The sequence below is a fragment of the Melospiza melodia genome, chromosome 2 (genome assembly GCF_035770615.1).
Source record: "Melospiza melodia melodia isolate bMelMel2 chromosome 2, bMelMel2.pri, whole genome shotgun sequence".
Lineage (NCBI taxonomy): Eukaryota > Metazoa > Chordata > Aves > Passeriformes > Passerellidae > Melospiza > Melospiza melodia.
The window spans coordinates 95,835,334-95,861,141 of record NC_086195.1 but is presented as its reverse complement, the minus strand read 5'-3'; the positions used below and the strand labels follow the sequence as shown (position 1 = coordinate 95,861,141).

Here is a 25,808-nt window from a genome sequence, read left to right as displayed (position 1 = left end):
TAAATTCCATCCTCTTCTGCCTCTATATCAAACCCTTTGGATGAGACAGGCTTCAGTTTCACTTTACACTGAAAATGGATGGAGTGTCACCATTATCCTTTACACTGAGTCTCTGGGGATAATCAGTGCCATATGACTTATGAATGCTGCACTGTCAGAGGAATTTTCACATTGGTAGGCTAGATCTGTGTTGAGAAATAGTCTGTAAAACCCTTAGGTATCACTGTGGTTTGGAGGGGGTTGTGTCCAATTTAGAGGCAAAATTTAAGGCCATTGTATGAAGCCTACTGCTTTGTAGGAGAAGTGCCAATATTATTGCTTCTTTCTTGCATTGAGAAGTACTGATAGCTGGAAACAACATGCTCCTTATTAAGAAAAAAAAGTAAAAACTTAGTTTAGGATTTTGAGAATTGTAAAGAAATTATTGTCTTGAACCTTGCCTTGAGAAAGAAGAAGACAAGCACGAGGAAGGAGATCTTACGGAATTCATTAAATTGATGAGAAAACAGGGATAGGGAAAAAGCAGCTAATTGATAATGTTTTAGTGTTCCTTGTGTGGATGTAGTAAACATGTGCAAAGTCTTTTTGGAGTGAGAATTCGGTGACCTAGTATATAAGAAGGTCAAAATTTCTGTTGAAAATACATAATCACTAAGCCATAGAAAAAGCCAAGTCTTTTGTATGTGATCAACAGAAGCTGTTTTCCTGGAAGCATTCAGCTGCAGCTAATGAACTGTATTAGGTTAGTATACAGGAGTGTAGGGGGTATGAATATTGGTATATATTAGTGTATACTATATTGAGTATTTCAAAGATTTTTTCAAAGCTGTTATTTTCCTGCAAGTTTTTCATAGGCTCTTATTGACGTCAGTTTTCAAATATTCGCACCAGAAAATGAGATTTGTCTTGTTTTGGTACATCCAGAGTTATACAAAATTTGTGAACTACTTTCATTCCTTTGCAACTACTGGGTCATAAACTTGGATTAGTTTTATGGGATTTGGTACATGAATTGACAGATGTGATATATGATGATGCTTTATCTTTTATTGCTTACACATACTAGTTATTTGGAAAGGATGGGGGCAGTTCATATTAACCACAAGATGGGATTTCAGTTGCTTACCCAAGTGTCTCTCATTCATTCATTTATTTGCTATCAGTTATAGCAGATATATTGCTTCTTCAAGCCTGTCACACCAATAAATCATTTCAGAGTGTATGCATTTGTACAGTGCCAAAGTGTACCATGAATTTTAAAGGAAATCTTCTATTTCTCTTTTCAATCAGATGAGCAATGTGAAGAGACTACGGCCACGGCTCAGTGCTATTCTTTTTAAGCTTCAGTTTGAAGAGCAGGTGAACAACATCAAACCTGACATCATGGCTGTCAGTGCTGCCTGTGAAGAGATAAAAAAGAGTAAAAGCTTTAGCAAGCTACTGGAACTAGTATTGTTAATGGGAAACTACATGAATGCAGGTTCTCGGAATGCACAGACCTTTGGATATAATCTCAGCTCCCTATGTAAAGTGAGTTTTGAAATGTCCATATACTGCATAAATTGTTTTGATGCTTTTCCTGCAGTTAATTATTTGCTTACTGTTTTTTTCCTTATTATTTGCATTAGTTGATAGTTTGAAAAGTACAGTTGATCCATGAACAGTCATCTTAAAACTGGCTTGCATTTAATCATTTTTAAGTGATTTTATTCTGAGGGAATAATAAAAAACCCAAACTAAATAAGGTTGTGTAAGGATCCAATCACTGTGATCATAGTGGTTTTGTAATTTTAACAGGTCTGAGCACTTCTAAGGCATCTATTACATTTTTGTATGTTTTAATACAGTTATGTTTTCTTTTGGACATGAATTTACTCCTTATGTGATTCGCTTATGTTACTCAGTTTCATCAGTTTCTTGCTTCTTCTGCTTTTTCTTAAATTTTCACTTTTTCAACTTTTGTATAAGGTATATACAAGAAAATGTCTATACTTTTCTGGGTGTTAATTTATAATCCATTCTAATGCTAGTTACCTTTCCCATATTTAGTGTTGTTGTTTTTTTCCTATGCTCCCTGGGAGATTGCTGAATAATCTTCAGAGTGCACATGTAGTTCTTGCAAGGAAGGAATTATTTGAAACTTTGTATGTACTCTTTGTCTTCCTGTTTCTTTATCTTTTTGCACAAGAGAAAACACAATATGTTAATTTCTACATTCATGAAACTGATCATCTTTATTCTGCCATATTTCAGAAGAATTCTTTCACTGAGTGTTGAATGTGATACCTATGACATAAATATTCATAAAGAATAACTTATATTCTTTCCCTAGTCTAAAGTAAGTATTAAGCATGAGTCATCCACCTGAAGTTAATATATTGTAGATGAAGTGATTGAGTTAAAAAGACAACTTGCTGAGGAACATATTCAGAAGGAAGGTACTAAAGGTTCTTTATTCTTTAGATGCATTTACTTAAGTATGATTTGACAAGAATCTGTCCTATGTCTGGTTATATTCTCTGTATTTTTAATGCACAAGACAAAAATATATTATGAAAAGAATAAGAACAGGATCAAAAGTCAGAATTTATCTTGGAGAAATAATTTATTAAGATCTAGAATATGAAGATTTTGAAGATAACCATGGAGTACTAGAAATAGGAGAGGGAATTGATATGTATAGATAATGAGCGTATGGAATGAATGACTGTATTAATTCTTCTACAAAAGAGAACAGCCATGAGTAGTCTCAGGAGATACAATATTGATATGCTAATACTCAATCATTCATTAATTAATGATGTATTAAATTATATGCATGTTTATAACACAGGTTTGTATTTATAGCTAACTATTGTTATGTATCACAGTGTATTACATACACTACAGTGTCACATTGTAGAAGTTTTTTGTGGTGTTATTGAGACATCTTTCATTGAGATTCCCAATACAATAGAAGTAACATATTTTATAACATTGCATACAGTAAGGTTCCTAGAATATATTTTTGGGTTTTGATATATATGTGTTCCATTTCCTGTTTATTTGGAAAACTGTGTTACTAATCCACTTTTCTGGAGGAAAACATGCATGCTCTGGGAGAGTATATCTCAGCACAGTAGCATTTTGATCATTGGAAATAAACAGACTTTTTATAGTTAATTATGAAAAATCAATACCGTGTTAAGGAGTTGGTGCCATGATATTCAGATGGACAAGTCTTTGTGTAATTGTGGCAGCCCTTTTTATACTCCTGTTTACTTTGTGCCTACATGCTTCTATACTTTTCATAATTTTTTTTTTTAATGCAGAAATAGTTCTTAAGTAGTGAATTAACACTTTCATATGTGATGCCATTTTCTATTTATAAAAATGTCTTTGATTTGAAAGAACATCTCATTTGAAAGACTGCAACAGAAGTTTGTCAGTTGTCAATTGTTAGTGTTTTTACTCAAATAGCTGCAGGATTTAAATTGGCCAGGCTTGAAAATAATTTTATATGTATAAAGAGTCTAGAAAGAAAGCTTTACATTTAAGAATTCTTTAAGTCAGCATTTTTAAACAATAACACCTTATGAGCTCTTATTTACTGTATTGAGAATTGATAACAGGAGCTTGTGTGTGTTGAGCTTCTGTAGCTTCCACTACATAAATATTTTTAGGTTAGAGTTAATTTTATACATAAAGAAGGAAATCATGTCATCAGTGGATGCATGCATTATGTGTAGTTAGATTTTGTTGATTTAACTTTGATTTTTCTTTTTTGTACTTTCATGTGCTTATTCACAGTTTTGTAAATATCCCCGTATTGTTGAATTAAGTACATTTTAAAAAGAAATATGTATATTGTTTTTGAATATGAACACAAAAATTGCGTGAAATGAAAAAATACTTAGTCCAATCTTTCTAGGGATTTTTAGCAAGGGGGGAAATTAAACAGCCCATTACTGTCTTTAAAAAATGTACTACTCAATAGTTTCCTCTTTCCTTTCTCAGATGAATAATTACTAATATATATCAATTATTAAAATGCCAGAAACAAAATTTTTCTCAGTGTTTTTCCATTTCTTTTTTTCCCCCTCTTCAGCTGAAGGACACAAAGTCAGCAGACCAGAAAACAACATTGCTTCATTTTCTTGTAGAAGTGTGTGAAGAAAGCTATCAGGATGTCCTGAACTTTGTTGAGGATTTTCAGCATTTGGATAAAGCTAGTAAAGGTTTGTGTAACTAACTAAAAGTTTTGATTTTGACACATTTCAATGTCTTGTGTATAAGATGCTTTTTTTTTTACTAACAATATTTCAAAAATAGATATTAATAATCAATATCTCAGATCAGTAGTTTAAGCTGCTGTGAATGATCTTGAATTGTTTGGTCCTCTAACACTTACTACAGGACTTCTCATTACAGTTCCTCTAACATATTTTCTAGAACCATTTTCCATACTGGATTTCTTTTAAAAGTTCTTTTCTGTTACCAGATCTTAATTCCAATCTTTGATCTTTTATACAGTAAGTGTATCACTCACCATCTTCTAATTCAGACATGTAGAAAGGCAGTCCTGGCGTCGCTTTATTTTATTTTTTTCTAAACATGGAACAGTTGTATCTTCCCTACATGTATCTTTTTCATGCAACAGTAGCATTGGAAGTCTGTAAAAATGTGTCGTTTCATCATGCAATATAGAATCTGTATAAGCACCAGCTGAGTTTTTTGAAATTAACGTCTTAATTAAAAGTTCCTTTTCCACGTTTTATAAGTTTAAGTAATTTAAACAGGCAAAGCATATGGGTAGAAATTGATGTTACCTTAACACTGTCATTCTCTGGCAGGAAAAAGTGATTGGATGGGCTCAGTTAAAAATAGTTTATGTCAGTTTGGAAAATATCAAAGTTTATCTATAATGTCTTGTAGAGTGTCACTCTCATACCTCAGTCAGTCCTCCTGCCACAAATTACAATTTTGCAAAAGCTGCCTCTGATAGAGGACTTGAGATAGTGGTCACTTACATAGAGTTCACTTTCTGCTTCTTAAAATTTCCAGTTTTACTTGGTGTAATATAACCCTGAAAATTTTCAATTATTTTTAAATAACTGTCAAATGCTTCAAGCCCTTCACCTAGCTGTTTGTACTGGTAATAGAAACAGTTTCTGCTGTATATTAATTTGGTGTGTTTGGCATTATTTTCAGTGTTAACTGGTCACTGATTTTTTTTTTTAATCACTAATATGTTATTGTGGTTGAGTTTATTTTTATCCTTAATAGAAGGTGGTATTTCAGTGTAGACAGTTGTCTTATATGACACTGCTGACTGTTTTCTGGAAAATTTCTGAGATCTAGATCACTGGCCATTCAAAGAGTAGCCAGTAAAATTATCAGTTAGCCCAGGCTTTTTGTTCTGTTCTAGGCATCTGGTAATAACTAGCAGTCTTTGATCTCACTCAGTATGAGGTAGGATGGAAATCAATGATCATGTTTTCAAGTTCATATATTGAATTTACTACAGCGTATTCTGAGATGCATTTTGCATTTCACTTTTCCTGTGTGAAGAAGACAAAAGCTTAGGATATCTTTAACAGATTAGGGTGTCAGTGTGTTGGTTTATATTAGTTTCTCTCCCTGCAAAACTCCATTCTGTTTTTCAAAGACTCCTGTTGCACTGGAATTTTGGAAAACTGAGCAGATCACAAAAAACTGTAACTCATGGAGTTTTTATAAACCTTTTAGTACTTCTGCAAAAGTACATTTTTATGAAGCAAGTTGATTTAATATGCACCAACTTTTGTACATTAAATTTTTAATGAAATGGCTATTTTTGCTTGAGCTTAGCAGAAGGTCAGTTATAAAGAAAGTCTGTGAATCTGTTCAGTCACATCCACTGTAATGGTCTCATGTATTACTGATATGCTGATGAAGTCTAACAAGTTGACCAAGAGAGCTGGAAAATCATAGCAGATATTACAAGCCATCATTATGGGTGCTAGGAGCAGTGATAGAGGGGAAGTAATCAAAAATATTTTCTATAGTCAGATATCTGTATTCCAGAAAAAAACCCCAACAATTTGTGGTAGAACAGAGCTTTGGTACTGAGGGCTTAGAGAATTTCCTCCATTCTAAGATATTGTAATTGAGGGTTTAGTAGAAATAATCCATCCTGATTTGCATTCCTGGGAGGCAATTTACACTTCCAGTAAATTTGGAAAACCAATGGATCCAAATGGTATGTCTAAGGGTTACAGGCTGCTGATGGCCCAGAAGGGAGGAAGTCAGCCTTGGTTTTTCCTGGCATCCAATAGAAAGGTTCTATTCACACATATGCTGCTTTGTTCCTCAAAGTTGTTGGGTGAAGAGACAACATTGCTCTTTTCTGCTTTTCTGTCATATTAATATATTGTTCAATTTCCCCCTGAACCATAGAGGTAGCATTTTGTTCCAGTAATTGTTTTTAAATCCTCTTCTGCAGCTTTTGTTCTGGCAAAGGTTAGGGCCTTACACAGGTGGCAGAATTTAATTCCCTTCATGGTTTTACTGAACTTTGTTTTCTGAAGCAATTCTTAAAAATATTTTCCAATAATAAATCAATGAAGTTGGATAAGAATATTCTATTCTCCTATACCTTTGTTGCAAGCTGTTTTTTATTGAGCTGGTTTTATTACCTGTCTGCATATTCATGTCTTCAGATACAATAATTTCACATTTTTTCTGGCATAAAAGAATTATTTGCAGCTGTTCTTTAAATTATAAATCAAAATTATTGTGGTAGAAAGATGTGTAAATGCCATTTGAACAATATTAACAGAAAACTTGAAGCTGCACATATATTTTTACATAAAAATGGAATTATACTGTGCACTTGTTAGTTTTGACTTGATCATCTTCGAGTAATTGTTGAGTCTTCCACAGGTTTCTCAAAATAAGTGTCTTAAAGGGTGCTTTTTTGTAGAATTCTTCCTTGGCATGACTGTCATTGTATCAGCCAGCCTATTTGTAGCATGCCTTGGATTTTTTTGGTTTATGCTTGCTCATTCTTAAAACTTCTCTTTCAAGTTATTTCTTATTCAAAATGGTGAACATTAGAACATTACAATGTTCAGCAACTTGTTTACTTTTTATACTTTCCAGAAGAAACATTCATGCTTCTTTAATTTCATTAAACATTGTCCAGTGATCATACAGTGTTAAAATGGCTTGTAAGACTTCAAGGGCAGTGTCAAGTGACTGCACCAAGTTAATGTATTTTATAAATTATTAAATATTCGCAGTATGTAAATAATTGTTGCAGGAAAAATATTTTTTAAAATCTAATTTTGAGAGGCAAACAGTAAGGGACATATGACCTGTGCAATTGAAGTTTGCTTCAGGGTATTTAAGGTATTTAATTTGTGGTTTTGGTTTCTTTCCATTGTATGCTAAAGTCTCAGTTTTTGCTTCTGTAATACTAGAAGTAGATTTATTTCACTGTTACAGTACATGAATTAAAGATACCTTTTTACTTTGAAGTGTAACAAATCCTGTTTTTTAAGTGCTCTTAGATCAGCAGGAGGAACTTTCATTGCAGCTAATGAGCTTACAGATATGACAGTTCCTGAAGATTTCTATAATTAAAGCTGTCCTTTCTTTTAAACATAATTAAAAACTTCCCTGCTTTTCTGTTAGTATTTCACACAAGAAATATTTTGGTAATTCAGTACAATTTACTAATTCTTATTTTATGGTATTATGAAGTTTTATATTGCATTTATACAGGCTGCAGTTTTACTTGATTGACTCTAATTTAGTCAGACCTTACAGGTAACAGTGTATTGAGTCTTTCATATTGTACTAACACTGTAAAGCTGCAGATTTTCCTTTCTCCAAAAGACATTAACTCATCACAGCTTTACAAGTAACATATCCATTTTCTCTTTTTTGAAACTTTTTTTTTTTAATAGACAATTAATTTCACTTCACAATTAAAAAAGCTAGAAGCCAAATTGAAAATGTGAAGTTTAAACTATATCAATGAAAAATAGGACACCTCCACCTATAAAACTTAAAGACATTAGGGCAGCATGAGAGAAAAATAGTAATATATATTTTGTAAGAATTCTATACATCATAAGGAAAAGTTGTTTTTCTTATTAGAGAATTTCTAAGGTAATGATAAGTTTCTCAGTACTATTAAATAATATATTTATTCTATGCATTTCTTGGGTTTTGATTTGGGTCACAAATTCACAGGCTCTTGTTTTCAGGCCATCAGGGTTATATACTCTGTAGGGAAAAAATGTGGATATCTGCTGAAATACAAAAATATTGACTGGGTTACGCAGAAATCGATTGCAAGAAGTACCTTAAAATGGTGGAAAAGGCAATTAAAAAAGCTGAATGCATTGTGCAGTTGTATGGACCTTTAAAGGTGAGAAAGCTTAATTTTAATGAGTTGGAAGGTGCTGAGGTTGCATTTAGATGTACTTGTAGACTTGTGTATCTTGCTACCTATATACCTCAGGGAGTTTGATTTTAGAGTGACAATATTGGATAGAAGATTGATAAATGTGGCCACTTTTAAACTTTTATTTTTAACTCTACTAGACTGATATTCATTGCCATTCCATGCTAATAGTACATTTGGAACCATTATTAACCACTCTCACTGCATATTCAAAGCAGTTAGTTATTAACAATCTTACCCTAAATATCTGCAAGTATACAACACACTGCGGTCAGCTGAGCACTTTGTGGTCCCCGAGGAAGCAGGTGGTGAGGCTCAAGAATTCCTCAGCAAGGGAAGCTGCCACTGATGCAAGGGTCTTCTTTGTGCACCCTCCTCTGAATTTAATTTCTTCTGTTATAAGATGGTTTTGTCTCTTGACAGATCATGGTCCACCCCTGTACCAGATCACTGTGTGCTGCGTAACACTGGGGGACCTTGGTCCCTGTGCTGAGGGCTGGTGCCACATCCTGTTGCTTGGCCATTTTTCCCTGCTTGCCTTAGCAGCTGCTTCTTTCTTTCAGTAGCAGCTCAGGGATGAATAGCTGACAATCAGTGAATTGTCATTCAGGTGTTTCTGTTTTCAGCTGTTTCCCATATTAACAATTTCTGAGCTTAAACTGACCATTTAAAAAAAAAGATGTGGTGTCAGACTGCATTTCTCCCAGGAGGCTTTTGAAGTTTATAACAAGTCCAGCAGGCCAGGGTTCTTGTGGAGGTAGTATAGGGCATAGTTGCTGTAAGATCTGAGGCCTAATACTACTGGTGGTAGTGCTGGTGAACTGGGCACACAAATGCTTCCACATTGTTTACCAGTTACACTACACTGGCATGCTCGTATTTGAATTAAAAACAGGAGACTAAAAACCTGCTTAGGTGTTTTTTTCATGTGTGAAACTAACATCTACTCTGGCTACAGAACGGAAAGTCTGAGTGCTAAAGAGCCAGTGGCATTGTCAGAGCTTTGGGAAAAAAAAAGATCTCAAAAAGACTGTTGTATGCACCTTAGGCACACACACACAAAGAAGAAAGGGGAGAGAAAAGGCAAGAAAACCAGAAAGTGGCTGTAGAGACAAGGGAAGTCATTATTTTTGGAGAAAAAAAGTATAATTTTTTATATTTCCAGTGCCGTGTGACACTGAGTACATCCAAGTAGATCTTTTGCTACTTTTAGTGGATATTTCAGACCTTTGCTGGTGTTTACAGAAACACTCAATACTCTTCCTCTGCAATATTTCTTTGTTAGTTGCTCTTAATCCACCTGAAAATATGGGTGAGGGTTTTTTTTATGTTTTGTCATTTAAATTTTCTTTTCAATGCCGCATTTATAATATGATGACAGTTTTGGAGAATTATTCAGTAAACTCAGTCAGTCCAGTGTGATTTTCACTTGGCAAAACTAATAGTACGTTTCCAGAATATTTTTAAATAATATGGTATAATTTTTTGTATCAGGCTGGAGGTCAGTTTGTCACTGTCACTCTCTTGGAATAAGGGGGCTATAATAGCACAAGGGAAGCAAAATACTGGTAGACAAGAGGATGAAAATCATGATTAGGAGATGGCAACGTCCAAGCAAATTGTCATAGAGTGTGGGCATGATGTCTGAAATACTGACTGATGCAAAAAGTAGCAAAAAGTTTGCAGCAATAAAAATGAGAGAACATGCAAGTATTGCTTCACTTTGGGGAATTATTTCTGCTATTTAAGATTAAACAGGTATAGTTTCAAAGCTAGATTAAATATTGTTTTATTTTTAAGCAAGAATAATGGTCTGGGGATGGGAGTGAAAATTCTTCATAGAAATTTTTTGAAAGAAAAAAATTCAGAGTACTGTATTCTCATACTGTAAATACCAGTTTCATATTCTGCATCCTGAGATAATTGAGATGAAACTAGAAGTTTAGTAAGTACATTTTTTATCAAGTTTTTCTGTGGCTATAGTAATGTTGTACTACTACAGAATATTTAAGAATCCAAAAAAATAATGTTCTGAGCAATTTCATGTCTCTTTATCTGACTTTATTGATATAAAGATTTATAAGGGAAAGAATAATCCAACACAGAGAGAGGTTAATGAGAGTAGCATAAAATAAAAATGAATTTATTGGTAGCTTTTAATTTATTTTTTTCAATCCCATGAAATCTCTGTTCACTTTAGTAAAGCACTTGATATTATGTACAATGGGAGAATATTCATTAGAATAAAAATTAGAAGAAACAAAATACTGTCTTAAAAGGAACATGGTTAAAAAAAAATTGTGATATTGCACTAATGAGCTTGTCTAACACAGGGTTAGATAGTTTGCCAGATGGAAGGAGAATCAGGTTGTCATCACTGAGTGATCCTGAGGAAGCAGAATAAAAGAAATGAAAATCAATAACATGAAGTACAAGATCATGCATTTTGATACTGTAATAAGGGCTTTGGTAAAAAAAAAAAGGAGGATATTTTATTGTAAGTTAATCAGATAAGGTATTCCCAGAATAACTGGAGAAATTGTAATGCAAGAATTAAAGGGCTGGTGAGTCATCACCTGAAACACTGCAGAAATATTTGAAAACAGAAGCAGGTGAAGAGGTTTCTGGTAAAATTGTGATATTAGAAAACCAGATTCAGAAGCCCTAAGAACGAAGTTGTTTTAACCATGAAAAACAGATGGTGGGAAATCTAATTATTGCTTACAAAAATAGCAGGAGCCATTCTGGAAGAGGACTGTGAGAGCTTAGGGGGTAGGAGCAGGTGTAAGTAGGAGATTGTTTAGCCACACATGCATTGTATTCAGCAAATAATTTGGCTTTGTGGGCTCACTGACATTCAGAACCCCAGGGTTTGACTTTGTTTTTTAACTAGCATTTGAGTTGTGTACTTCAGTTTGGTTTGGGTTTATTTCTGAATCCTTCCAGCATTAGGGGTTAAAGTTAAGGAGGTTTTTTTTTCATTTTCTGCCATTCTTCTATGTCCCTTCAGATTTTATACCATGGCTTTCAGAGTCACACAAGAAAAGATTGGCAATTATTTTATATGATCTTTTTTTGGAAGAGCTGCTTATATTTACAGATTTTTTTTTTTTTTATGTTTTCACTAAATTGAAATCTGCAAAGACAATAGACCAAACTTAATAGCAGCATATTGTGAACTAGCCTCTATTGGAGGCTACCATCAGAAATATAGTCTTAAAGGAAAATATATCTAATAGTTATACACTGCTGAAATCAAAGGCATGGTGAAATCTTAAGTTCAAGAACAACCTAAGATCATGACAGAGGAAAAAAACCTCTTCAGGACAAAATAGAGATATAAAGATTCTTGATCAAACATGTAAACGTTCAATGTCAAAAAACCTGAAGAACTAGAGTGAAAAACTGGCTTTGCTGGAAGCAAGAGCTTGCAAATCTCTTGTATAGAATGTGTTAATCAGCTCTAGGCACTGAGTTATTTTGCTGAGTTTCTCATCTGGGTAAAAGAGTGTAGCTGTTACTCAGCTGCTACCTGCAACTGCTGTAGAGGATTTTTTGGTGTGTTGGGCTTTTGTAAGGTTTTTAAATTGGTGTTCCTTGCCAGCACTCATAATTTTGACATTATGTACTATATGTACTATGTGTGTATGTCACATTAATTTATACTGTGAACTCTCTATGCAGGATAAACGGTCTTGTGAAGAGTCCAAGCAATAGTTAGATTAGGCACAAGTTGTTGTATTCTGTGTTTCTTGGCATCAATGATGTAAAATGGTGTGTGCCTAACCCTCAGATGCTTCTCATGACAGCAGAAGTATGACTTTCTGTTAAAATCAGGTTTGTTTCTGGGGCTGGTGAAGACTGAAACATGTCTTAGTCAACATTGTCAGCTTCTAATTTTAGCTGTGCTCCCCAAACAAAACAATTTTTTAACTACTGAAGCCAACTGACCTAACTGGTGGTGATTTTGGCTTACCAATTGCTGAGTCAAAACGTGCAAGTCTAAGACACAATTGAAAAACTATTTTTTAAGTAACCAGAGGCTTTAAAAAATGGTGATTATAAAGCAATTTGTCACACTGCAATGGATCATTTTATAGTTGTCTTAACCTTTCTGCTATGAATGGGATTGTAGTTGCTGTGCAGCATTTTACTGTCGTAATTTGGGGATTCTGTCAGGCTTTTTTCAGAGAAGGATGTGTTTATTCTATGTATTTTATATTTTCTCTCACATAACTATTTGGTGGATGAAATTAGGTATCCACTACACAGTGTAGTAACATCATAGGGATACAGACTTTCTCCAAGTTCTCCAAGGAGTTTTTTTTTTTAAGATGAAGATGAAGGTAACTATACCTTTAAGATATTTACACTATATTATGAATGAAATAAAGCATTAAAAAGAAAAAACAAAAGTCTTTGGACTAGAATCACAGTGTGTTCTTACGTCTTTACATATTGCTCCTATGAAACTTGAATAAATGCTAAGTTGCCTTCATAAATAATTGAAAATAAGTTTTCACCGATGGCAATAATATAGATCTAAGAAAGAACACATATTAATTATCCTAAGATTACTCTGGTCACCTTGATATTTCAATCAACTATTTACAGATAAAGCATTCAACTTTACATGCATTGCTTCAAATAGATGAAAGCTGTATCTCTCTTTTCCTGGCAAAGAAAATTTACACTTTTTCTTCATCCTTCTATAAATCCCTCATGTTTCAGCTCCACCCCTTTCTTTTTCCTAAGTCCCTGTGTTTCTCTGTTGTACCATCTCAAATGCTTGGCGAGCACTTTTGCTCCAACAAATTCTGTTGTGTTTTTTACCATACATAGTGCTTTTAAACTAGGGAACTGAGATTTAGGTTTTATGCATAGGTGTTTAATAGCCCAATTTTCTGTGTTTGAGAATCTTATTTTCTTTATGGTCGTTCATAAAAATATTTGTATTTTCTGTTTTAACAGAATGAGATGGAGAAAAGCTATGTGGTTTCTTAGAATATCTTGAAAACTTGTCCTTTGGTTAATCAGAGGAGACAGACTGGCATATGTGTATCTCAGGTTCCCTTAAACAGAGTGTTAATTGGAATGCAAAACCTTGGGCATAAAACCAGATGAAAATACAGCATTCAAACAGCATACATCTAGTGAGAATAAGGAGTCTGTGTAAGAGGAGAGAGCTGAACACTGTAGAGCGACCTCCTCATCTTGCATTGTAATTTTTTCAGTGTGCTTTTATTTCAGAATTAACAATGTAGCTGACTTGGGTAAGGTTTTAACTCTTTGCATTTTGGAAACAATGGTTTTTATTTAGTGTGTTAACAGAATGTATGTTCTGTATTTTAGTCTCAGCAGAAAACCTGGAGAAGAGCCTCAAGCATATGGAGAGGCAGCTTCAACAGCTTGAGAAGGATTTGCAGACTTTTCCAGTTCCTGAAGATAAGCACGATAAGTTTGTAGCAAAAATGTCAATATCCTTTGAGGCACTCTGCAAATCAAAAATCCCTAAGTAATTTTACTGCATTGCTTTAAATTTTAAATTTATTTGCATAACTTCTGTCTAGTTTGTACCATGTATTTTTGAAAAATATGACTTTTTTTTCCACTCAAAAATGACATACATGAATAGTCCAATTAAAGGATTCCCCTGAAGTGGAATGAATGAGGGAAAATGCTTACTGTCAGTATATGAGTTTCTTAACTTAGTAAAGAGAAGTTAAAATAGGAATATTAAGCACTCTAGTGTTACATGGTATTTTTATGTCAGTCTCTTGGAAAAATATGTCTGTCACCCTGTGTCTCTTTGTTTTCTAATGTATGCATTACCATTGTGAATGTTTTTGTACATGCAACCACAGAACCAGAAAATTTCTGTTATTTCAGAAATGAGATTCATAGCTCATGAAAACTGTTTTCTGGTGTTATTTTTGCCAAAATTCTTTTTCTCACTCTTTGATCCAAATCATGCAGCCAATTTCACTGCCTGTCTTTCATAAGAATACCTCGTGACATCAAGATAATTAATTAAACTTGGAAAAAAAAATTCTTTTGCTTAAACCTCTCTAGCAAATGTTGGCCATATATGCTTGGCACCAAGACTAATCTGGAAGCAGAAATATGAGCAGACAGGTTGAAATTTGCTCTGCAGGCATGGTTAGGTTGTTGCCTAGCTGGAAGACTGCTTTGTTATGTACAAAGGCTGGAGGACTCAGGGCACAGTCGTCTTTATTCATCTCATCCTATCACAAGCCTTGGCAAATGACCCCGAGGCCAGGTGGATGCACTTGCTCTTCCTGTGTGAGGGCCAGTTCTGTCTTTGTTAGATGCACTGCAACCCAAGTGTTTGCAACTTAGCTTCAGGCCTTCTGTGGCTGCTGTGGGTTATCTTAACCTTCCAGTGTCATTACTAATATTTTGTAAGGTTGGATATTTTGTTGTTGAGTTTGTTCTGTTTAATGTTGGTGGTGATGCCTTTTCTTCCCAGCTCAATGTGGTTTTGGGAGATATGTTGCAGCCCACCAGCATGGTGTCTCTACAGTATGAAACACTGGTTTGATCCTGAAGAAACTGACAGCATGATAGGAGAACTAGGAGATGGGTCCTGAAGGCAAGAGATAAAATTTTGCTAGGAAGTTAGAGGAAAATATATCCATGAGAGCTTTTGGAGAATATTGATAGGACTTAAAAAGTCTGTACTTTGTTTGGAAAATTATATGTAGTCTAACAAGTTAGGAATGGGAAGCACTTGATAAAATATCTAAGCTATGAAAAAGACAGGCCCTTCTTTATCTGTTAAAATATAATAGACTATTTCAGTTGGAAAGGACCTACAACAATCATCTAATCTGAAATAGTCATGATGCAGGCTCTTCAGATATCTTCTAACTTTTTAAATTTTTAAATTTTTTTTCAAATGACTAAATTTTGAAGGAATAGTTAGTATACAGCTTTCCTTGGATATGTAGTTGTAAAAAAAAATAAGAATTAAATTAGCAAAATTCAGTTGAGAATGAGCGAATCCTCCCAAAAATCTAAGGAGAGCAAAAGAAAAGTGGATAAATAAAGATGTAGTTTATGTACATTATATGCTGATACCAAACATCTAATATCCAAAAATAATTATGTAGGATGCCTCATTTCCCTTTGTGTTACAAACATTTTGGGCATTTATGAAACTTCTTGGCAGAAGTGAGTGGAATACTGTGATAAAAAGTTATCAGTTGTATTTAAGACAGAGTAAGCAGGTAGGCCTTGTTGATAAGAAGCATAAACTTTTTCCAGAATTGAAATTCCCTCCCTATATATGAACACCATTGGAGCAGATTACTGATTGCTTAAAAAGGATGGTGATCATCTTAGGAAATGCAAAGGAGGATCTACAATTCTCTTTTTCAGGCATCTCAAAATCTCTAATTCTGCTAAAGAAGATGAGGATTATCAATGTCTGTCAAGAAGATAAGTCATAGCCATAAAGTTAAATTTGTTCTTTGCATCAGTTTTCTCTAGGGAGAATTTCAGTTCACCCTACTGTGTAATATTTTAGATGGAAGGATGATGTTAAATAAAGGAATTAGTAGAATTCTTTTTCTTAATATAAAATAAGTAGCAATAAATCCCCAGGAGTAAACAGTGGTCACAAAACACTTGAACAAAATTCAAAATTAACTCAAATATAAATTATATATTATTTATATTACTTATATATATAATTTATATTATTATATAAATTATATTTATAATATAATTTATAATAATAATGTATAGTATTATTTATATATAATTTATATTATTATATAAATTATATATTTATATTATTATATAAATTATATATTATACATTTATATTATTATATAAATTATATATTATATATTATTATTATATAAATTATATAAAAAAGTCCAAACTTAATGGACTACAGACTCTTACATGAACTTAGCTAGCTGGAGGCAGAAACTTCCTCATGCAACTGAGGATTTGTAGAATAATTTGAGTTGGAAGGAATCTCAAGGATCATCTGGTTTACACCTCTCTGCTGTGGGCAGAACACCTTTCACTAGATCAGGTCAAAGCTGAAAAGAAGCCCACAAGTTTTTTAGAAGGGCTACGAGGATGATCTTCAAGTCAGGCTTTGCTACCAAGAAAACTGATGAAGACTAAATATGAAATGGACATGTATTAACTGGAAGTAAAATGTGATGGAAGAGAGTCATTGTGTATTTTGTAAGGAGAAACCATCCTTTGCAGGTCTGTTGCAGCATGCAGATAAAGGTAAGAAGTCAATAGAACATAACTGAATTTCCATTCATGTTTCAACAAAGTGTTTTCAAAGACTTATAAGGAAAGAATTTTCTTAGGTTAAAAAGTGATTTCATTACTTTTTTTTAAATTAATATGTTTGGAAAAAAAGCTCCTTACATCAGTGAGATGCTGATAGATGCTGACAAAGTAACAAGTGAACTTCAGTGATTATAGACTGATAGATTTGAAGGAGAAACACTCTATTAGAACAATTGGGGACAAATCCAGTTGAGAACAAGGAGTAAGCATAAACAACAAGATACTGTAAAAACCAGCAAGACTCTTACATCATCAGTTCTTCCATTACTCCATCTCAAAAAGTGTAGTATGTATCTACTGATGTGGCAGAGAATGGTGGCAATGAGCAGCAACTACCAATAGGTTATAAAGAAGGAATGTTTTAATAGAATAATACTCTGATGATGGAAAATCAAGTTTCAAAAAAATCAAAAATCAAAAAATCAAAATCAAAAAGTTAAGAAAATACAGTAAAAATACTAGTAATTTTGTGTCCCATGCAGAAGGAAAGAGAGGAATATATTCTTTGTGTCTTTAAATAATCATGGGTTCATCTCATGTGAAATACTGTCCAGCAGGTTAAAACACACTAACAGAAATGTTTTCATGGACAGCAGACAATTAAACTGAAAATGTGAATGAATTTCATATAAGGCCTAGATAGGTGGCTAAACAGTAGCCTAGAGGCAGCTTTAGCTCAGAAGAATGACTAACATACAGATTTCTAGAAACTGAATACTACATCACTTGAATTATCATGCTACATTTGCCAAGCTTTGTTTCCTCCTTGTTTTCCCTAATTGTTGGGTATTGACTGCTGTGAGAAACTGGCAAAATAAATATTTGGTCTTAGAATAAATCAGTACAGGTAAAACCAACTCTTAAGATCCAATTAGTCCTGAGACCATATGCTGAAGTCAATAATACACATTTTATTTAACTGTAAATGGGGGTGGGTAGGGGGAAAGGAAGGGAGTTGTAAAGCAGGAGATAGTCCCCACTTGTGGATCCAATGGTGTGCTGTTAGTCTTTCTTCACCTTAGGCTTCTTGGTGATGGTATGTCCTGAGGTGGTTCAAAGCTTTTCACTATTTATATAGTTTAGCAAACAAATAAATTAATGCTCACTGGCTACACACCTTTCTTACTATTAGTCCTGTGCTCAGTCTTTCTCTTCATTTTTGTTCAGTGGGTTGTGATCTTCCCTGCCAGAATTACCTTCTACCCAGGTGGAGCTGATTTCAGCACAGTTACTGAATTGACTTTCCTTGTGGACTAGAAATTCTGTATTCTTTGTGTCCATTGTCAGTGATCTATTCTTCACCTCCAGCTTTGTTACCTTCCCCTAGGTCTGAGATAGCGCCCCAACTACAGTATCACCTTTATCTTATCTTGAGTTCCTGTCACAGTGTTTTAATTTCTAGTCCCTCATATTTGGAGGCATATTCTTCAGTAGTCACTGTTGCCCGTCTATCCCATAACTTGGGGTGATCTTTGTTTGACCAGTGATATTTGTGTTTGCAGTTGCTTCTTTACACAGATTTCCCCAGAGGGAATTGTTGTCTGGATGCATTAACCAGGATGTGCTACCCAGATCTCACCTCTGCCAGGTTAGAAACATCCTGTCGCTCCCTTCTGTGCTGATCTCATGGCAACATCCTTCTGTGGCCTGAAGGGTGCTTGAGACAGGCAACTGTGCTCTTTAAGTCCTTACACCAGCCATATTACTACATATTTCATTGTGTTAGACTATTCAAATACAATATTTTGAATAGTAAATATTATAAACAGAACCAGTTTACCCTCACCTGCTACCTGACCCAGCAGACAGACAGCAATTTCTAAACAGCATAATTACCTATGGTTTCTAGTCATGTCTGTGAACACACTAATTAAACCAGCTCACTTTTAGGAAAACAGGAACTTCAATAAATTACGAAGCAGAAAAGGTTTGATGTAAAGGTTAGATAATCCTGCACAGCATGATGGAACCTGGACCTGTTTTTACTTTTATTCCTATGACAAGGAAATCTGAATGGTGATGATGTCTTGAAAAGCATGCGGCTCATAAAAAGAAACCAGCAGGAAGTCTTAAAAAAGAAGGATAGTGCTTTGTAGAAAAGAATTTTTCATCCTGAGTACAATTAAGCTCCATGGACAAGCAGGCCATTACATCCTGTCACTAAATATCACAACCCAAAGCCCCCTAATGAACTGATTAGCATTCTTGTTTCTTTAGGAAGTCAGAGACATGCACAGTTGGTTCACTCTTTTATTGACAAAGTCTGTAATTATGAATATTTCTCCTATATATTAGGTTGCGTTAATTTGTGAGCCATCGTGTGTATGCTAGCTGAAAAGAAATAGTTATTATCTCAATTCTTCTGTTTCCTTTAATTAGGAAAGTCAAAGAATATTGAATTGATATCGATCTAACGTATTAAATCCATCGAGTGAAATGTTCCATAAAAAGCACAGTGAAGAAAATACATTTGTACGTTCAAAATAAAAATTTAGCGGGTTTAGGAAGAGTATTTAAATTGCATATTAAAAGTTTAATTAAGTGATTTAGTCAACATGCTGTTTATCAGAATGGCTTCCATCTTCTGATTTTCCAAGCAGCAGCTGAGAAAGTTTGAGCTTACTGATAAAAGTGGTGTTGATGGTGTTCTTTTACAGAAACTTATGGAACTAATACTTGAGAGACAATCAGCTGATTGCTGCTTTTCAGCTAGGAAAAAAATCCTTTATTTTGATCAATTAGCTGTTCCTTTGCCATTTAATTTGATTTGTTGACATTGCAGAAAGGAGAGGAAGAAACAGTACTTAAATGAGTCAGAGCCTTCACTACCAAATGAGGTAAAAGAAACCCATTTCAGCTGCAGGGAAGGGACTTGCTGCCTCCAAACTCTTGGTTACTTAATTGACCTCATAGTTTGAAGTTCCCCTGTGCAACATAAATGAATCTGTAAGATGTCCTTCAATCCTAAGGACTTTGTGGATTACAGAACCTAAACTCTTTACGTAAAAAAAGGTTGTGTGTTGCTCTTTGGTAGAAGGTCAAGATGTTAACTGTGTGGACAGGTAATGAGATAGGGCTTTGGCAACCAATGTAAATTTAATTTAAATCTATACTTCTTTTAATATCTGGTCCGGACTTAAGGCATATATTATAGCTAGCAATGGTTTTACTTGTAATATGTGATACATACACAGTGGATGCAGCAGCTTTGTTTGATACAAATACCTGCCAATTTGTTTTAGTATTATAACCTAGAGATAAGTAGGAGCGAATCAAAGAGAAGGTGTTATTTGACAAGTACTCTTCAGGAGGTACTGATTTAAAAATCGAAACATTTCTATGTTTCTTGAACTATTATTTTCAGATGCAGAATTTTTCTGTTGAACCTTGGTATATGCATATAAAAGGAATTCTCTCTGACACGTATTTTTCAGACAATTGCAATTATTTTCCCAAAATGTGAGAAATCCCTAACAGTCCTACAGCATTCACACTGTTTGCTCTTAGTAGAACATCATTTGTTGAAATGGCTTGAAGTGACCACAAAGCGTTTTGTGCCAGTCTTCAAAAAGTTTGCCATGTTTTGTGGAGGCTGTTGTCATCCAGTATAGTGGCAGTCTCAGTTCCCTTTTGAAGATTCTTCTAAAATACAAATGGTGAATACTGGCGTCTTTTAAGAAAGTGTTTAGTAGAGATTAAAGTTATTCATCATCTTTTCTAGGGTAACAGCTGTTTTTACTTAGCTTGATATGCTACACTATGTTAGTATTTTATATACACAGTGTATTAAAATCCATATAAATTTCAGACAAGCAATTCAATGTGAAAAGACCTGCCAGAATATGCAAGACCAAACATACAGCAGCTAGAAATTTTGCCACAGATCTTGTCTCAGCCGTGCAATGCTGTCCTGTTACATTAATTAGCAGAATGATCTGTAGTCCAGTGATTCCAAAAAGGCAGTCCATGAAGTAAAGCCGTTTCAGAAAAAGTTAACAAATATCAAACTATTTGATTTTCTTTTTCTTCCTACCTGTGTTGCAGCTCAGCTGTACTTCTATCTTCATTCATCCAAAACCAATGAATTGTGTAGTTGATAATGTGTATATATCAACCGGTTCATGATAATTACAGTTGGGATTGCTGTACTCAGTAGTATTCCCTGTTGTTTCCAGTTTAGCTAGAGTTGGCTAACAAAAGCCATATTAAGGAGAAAAGGAAGAGGAGTTATTAAAAGTACCTAAATTGAAGCACAGTCTCAGTAGAATGCCAAGAGCTTAGAGGTATCCCATAATACACCAGATGGAAAATAAAAATCTCAGGATTCATCATGTCTGGCATTGAAATATTAGACAGCAAAACATCCTGCCAGAATACTGTTATTTTGTGTTTAAAATTATGCACCAGATATTGAAGAGGAGTCAGTTTTCAACAGTAAAAAATTAACCATCTTGTATGGACTCTATTAACATAGCTGTAATTTTAGCTGTGTCTTGAAGAATATCACAGAAATTTTCTCTCACTTCCTCCACTCCCCAGGTTTTCTTTTCACGATATTTTTTGTAATTTACAAGATGAAGTCTACATTTGACTGATAATTTCAACACTTTTTTTGTTTTGCTTCCTAGAAAATGAAAAATACTGGAGTGTTTAATATCTGGCATTTATGTAGAGAGGCAGGAAAACTAATTTATTTATTTTTCCTTTACCCTTCACTCTGTAGAAATAAACACCCTCACAATTGCAAAAAACTATAATTTTTCATAAGAACCGTTAATAGTCAAAGAATCACAAATAATAAGTATCCTAAATTTTAGGATCAAAATTTAACCAGATATAGGAATTATTTTTTTCTAGTTTCACTCTTTTTTGTTGTTTTGGTTTGTTTGTGTTTTTGTGAACTGGTGACATTTCTTTTGATGGTTATAGCTTGTTTTGTCATGTCTCGTTTCACATGATCCTTTTTTATTTTGTCCTTGGGCAGCCTTTATAGACAAACCTCTCATCAACTTTCTTTGCTTTCCTACCAATAGCTTTTTAAGAGTCTGAATAATTTTTTAAGAATCTCAAGTGTAAAGATCAGTTTCCTGTGTGCTATGCTCATCTTGGGAGCTGAGTAAAGGAGATTCAAATTGATGTAGAAGAAAAGAGGGCTGGCAGCATCAGTTCTCTTTGATCTGTTGCCAGCCAGTCAGCACAGGCAGTCTGGAGCTGCTTACGAGCTGCATCTTGTGAAGTTACTAAAAGCATGAAAAGAAGCTTCTACTGGCAAAAGAGCCACATTGAGAAAGACTGAAATTAGGTGGTTGATGGGTGATGGAAGATGTATCTTTTAAAATTCTTGAATCTTGACTTTATTTAGTCCTTTTTCACAAGACTGTCGTAGGGGAGGTTGTTCTACACTTACATAATCAGCTAGTAGCCATTAGTGACTAATTAGAATATTGTGAAAGTGCATTGTTTCTCCCTTCCTGCACATATCTGAGATCACTATTGTGTGAATTTCTGGCCTGGATTCTAAATCACAAAAAAAACCCCGGAACTTCGTACTTGTTATTTTTAAAGCAACCTTAAAATACCAGAAGGACACTTAATAGTGCAACTGAAATGGAATTCGGCTTCTAAACAAAACTAAACTAAAAAAGGAGTGCATTGCAAAAAACCTGAAGAATGAAAACAGTCATCCAGCTGTAAAACATTAATATGTACTGGTCACTAGTGGAATTCCCCAGGACTTGGTATTGGGGCCAGTCCTGTTCAACATCTTTACTGATGATCTGCTCTACAGGATTGAGCTCACCCTCAAGCAAGTTTGCTAACAACACCAAATTGGGTGGGACTGTTGATCTGCTGGAGGTGGGAAGGCTCTGCAGAGGGATCTGTGCAGCCTGGGATGATGGACTGAGGCCAGTGGTATGAGATTCATTAAGAAAAAATGCCAGATTCTGTGCTATTCTGGACTAGATTTGGACTAGATTTTCATGCACTTGAATAAAAATTCTGCGCTTTATAAAGTGACCATAGTGTATTTATTCTGTAGTAGAAAGTGTGCAAACACAGTAAATTCTCTTTTGCAGTAGAGGTGGGCAATTTAGAGTAAAAATAAAATGGCTATTTCTTGTCTTTTGTAGCATTCACTGCAGAAGAAAAATAATGGAGCATAAATATTTGTTTATCTACCCTTCCATTAAAGTACACACTTCCTGAAGTTGCCCAACGTAGAGAAATGGCTATGTAGAATATTTTGTCTTTGAGCTTCTTTGGCAAGCTACATTATTGGAAGTCCTGAATAAACATAGGGGTTTTTATTTTATATGCAATATTTTGATGCTGTTTATAAATTGCTTATCTTTTGTAGTAGTTTTATTGTTTTCACGTCTAATTTAATTAAGTTGTGTTGACATTGCAAATAGCCTTAGAAAAAGCATAAATACCTAATGCGGCCTTCGGGAACAGAAATAAATGCATTGCTGTTACAATGAAGTTTTTTATCTTTCATGATTTTTACTTTTAATACTATTGATCAATAGTTCTGTTTTTACTCTTAATTTTATTAAGGACTGTAGTATTTATTGATAAAGTATTCAGGTTAATTATTGGTATCTGTACCTAAATTCCTAGGATATTGTAATTTATATACCTAAGCATTTAGCTTCAATAAGAAGACAATGATACTAAATAAACTACATGGGTGCTTGAAGTTAGATTAGTTACATACATTTCATTTCATAAGAAATTCTGTAGTAATTGAATAATCTTTAAATTTAAAGTGATTAGGTATTTTGATGAAAGTCCCTGAATTTTTTCATAGGCTTAGTATACACAGTAAATACCAGGAAGCACGTACAACGTGAAAGGATTTCTTTTGGTCCTTATTTGAGGAAATAAGAAATTGGTATGACATACAAATCAATGTTAAATGAAAGCAGTGGTTTTGATTGGATTCACTGAGTATTCTTGAAGCCTTAACAGCAGTGTACAGCTTCCTAGTTCATGCCAAAGAAGATTTTCAGAAACTTTCACGGATGCACGAGAACATGGAAAAACTCTATCAGAATGTGATGGGGTATTTTGCCATTGACCTGAAGAAAGTTTCGGTGGAGGAGTTTTTAACGGACTTAAACAACTTCAGGATGATGTTCATGGTACAATATGTTTATTTTATATCTAATGTTTCTTAGAAGTTATATTTTGCAGCCTTATCTATATGTATGAATTTGGATAATAAGCTGATTTGTGTCACATCTGGCTTCTTATTACATAGCTTAATTTACTGACTACGCTCCTGCAGAAATATTGTACAAGCATGAGTTTCGTGACAAAATCTGGAGGAATGATCCAGCTAATGCCTATAGATCAAAAGAAAGATTGCAAGATTCACTTAGTCATTCTGCCACCTATTCCTCATTGCAGCCTAGTCATTGCAACTTAGCATTACAACACATGTATTTAGGTTGCTTGCATGTTTCCCAGTCTTGTTTGGTTTTACTTGGATAGTGTGGTTTTTTAATGATTTCAAACAGTCTGAAGATATAGGTGGAAAAAATGACTTCTTTCACAGGTATTGAGAAACGGTTTGAAATTCATATAATTCATATCCATCAGTTTTGGGGAAAGCATTTAAACTGGAACCAGTATTTAGCAACCATTTGGAACATGTAATGATTACTAAGCCTCTGCTGCTTCATAGTTTCACAACTAAAAACCAAGATACTATTCAATTGCAATAATTGTGCTTGACAAGTTACATATGTCAGATTTTTGGGAACAGGGGCATTGATTGTGTTTTCCTAACTTGATCAGTGCCTAATATGAAGCTCAGTAGTCTGATTTCAGAATTAATAAATATTATAAAACAGGTATATTACTTTAATTTCTGATGTTTTAACTGTACCTCCGATGCAATTGTTGTAGAATTTTAAAAGCTTAGGTTCATGTTGAGTTGAAGGCTCTAAGCAAGTGGTTGTGCTTTGCATTAATTTTCTCGTATTTCTTCTTTGTGTCTTTAAAATTAGCACTGATGCTAGCCTCTACTTCACAGCAGTTTCATGAAGATAGATTAATTAACGCTTCAAAACAGTTAGGTATTATTGATGAGCATGATGGAAGAAACCTTGGGGAAAATTAATAACTCTGTCTTGCAGAGCAGTTTGAAGGCTATATGAAAAAGATGTGTAGATAAGGCATGAAACCTCCTATCATTCAATGACACTAATCAAAATCTTGAGTAGCTGCTCAGTTTTGAGACTTTTCAGAAAAGATTTTTGAGATGCCTAGCATAAGACAAATGAGCTGATTTTCATGATTGTTTAGTATTGGGTGATGGTTATCTTAGAAAATTCAGTTCAGAAGACTTGTAAATTTGGTGCTAAAAAATTATTGGGTGATTTTGAGGTCCAAACTAAAAGATGACCAGTAGGTATGGGAGAGTGCAGTTCAGTCAACTTGTTGTCATGCAAAGTTGATGATTTACATGAAGTATTTTCCTACTTATATATTTTTTTTATTCTTAATTAACGAAAATTTATTGAAAAGATTTTAAAATCTCTGTGTTTAAATCTGGAGCCCTAGACTTGTGTTTCATAGCTAACTTTGATTTGCACTTTGTATTTCAGTGTTACTTGGTAGCTGTGGCAACTATTATTTGCACTCTGTGAGCACCAAATCTAGAGTAGAGTTACTTGGCCAGATCCAAAAAAAGGGGTGAAGCATCTTGCCTTCAGAGCTTTAGCTTCCACAGCTAAATTACTGGTACACTCAGTGGAACATCTTGGGTATCAGATATCCCTGTTAACCTCTCTGTGTGCTTTCACAGCATCATGGGTGCTGCTAACAAGCTCATTCCTTTCCTGGGAAAGATAGCTTTCATGATGAAGAAATTGTCTAATGGTTAGAATTTTCCTCCAGTTGTAGGAGAGGGAGCCAACACACCTTGAGGTAACAGCTCTTCTGTCCAAGACTAGGCTCATCAGGCTAATAGGGTACAGAAACCCCTTGCTCCTGTTGGCACTAGGTTACTCTTCAGCAGAGA

At 34.3% G+C, this 25,808-nt stretch overlaps 1 protein-coding gene across 1 annotated transcript in view; it reads left to right on the top strand.

Annotated features, from left to right (window-relative positions):
- DIAPH3 (diaphanous related formin 3) overlaps positions 1-25,808 on the top strand; it is a 195,772-nt gene that overhangs the window by 96,177 nt on the left and 73,787 nt on the right. The window contains exons 21-24 of the mRNA XM_063150337.1: positions 1,291-1,530; positions 4,088-4,217; positions 13,787-13,911; positions 23,758-23,922. Of these exons, the coding sequence (XP_063006407.1) occupies positions 1,291-1,530; positions 4,088-4,217; positions 13,787-13,911; positions 23,758-23,922 (660 nt within the window). The remainder of the gene's footprint in view (positions 1-1,290; positions 1,531-4,087; positions 4,218-13,786; positions 13,912-23,757; positions 23,923-25,808) is intronic.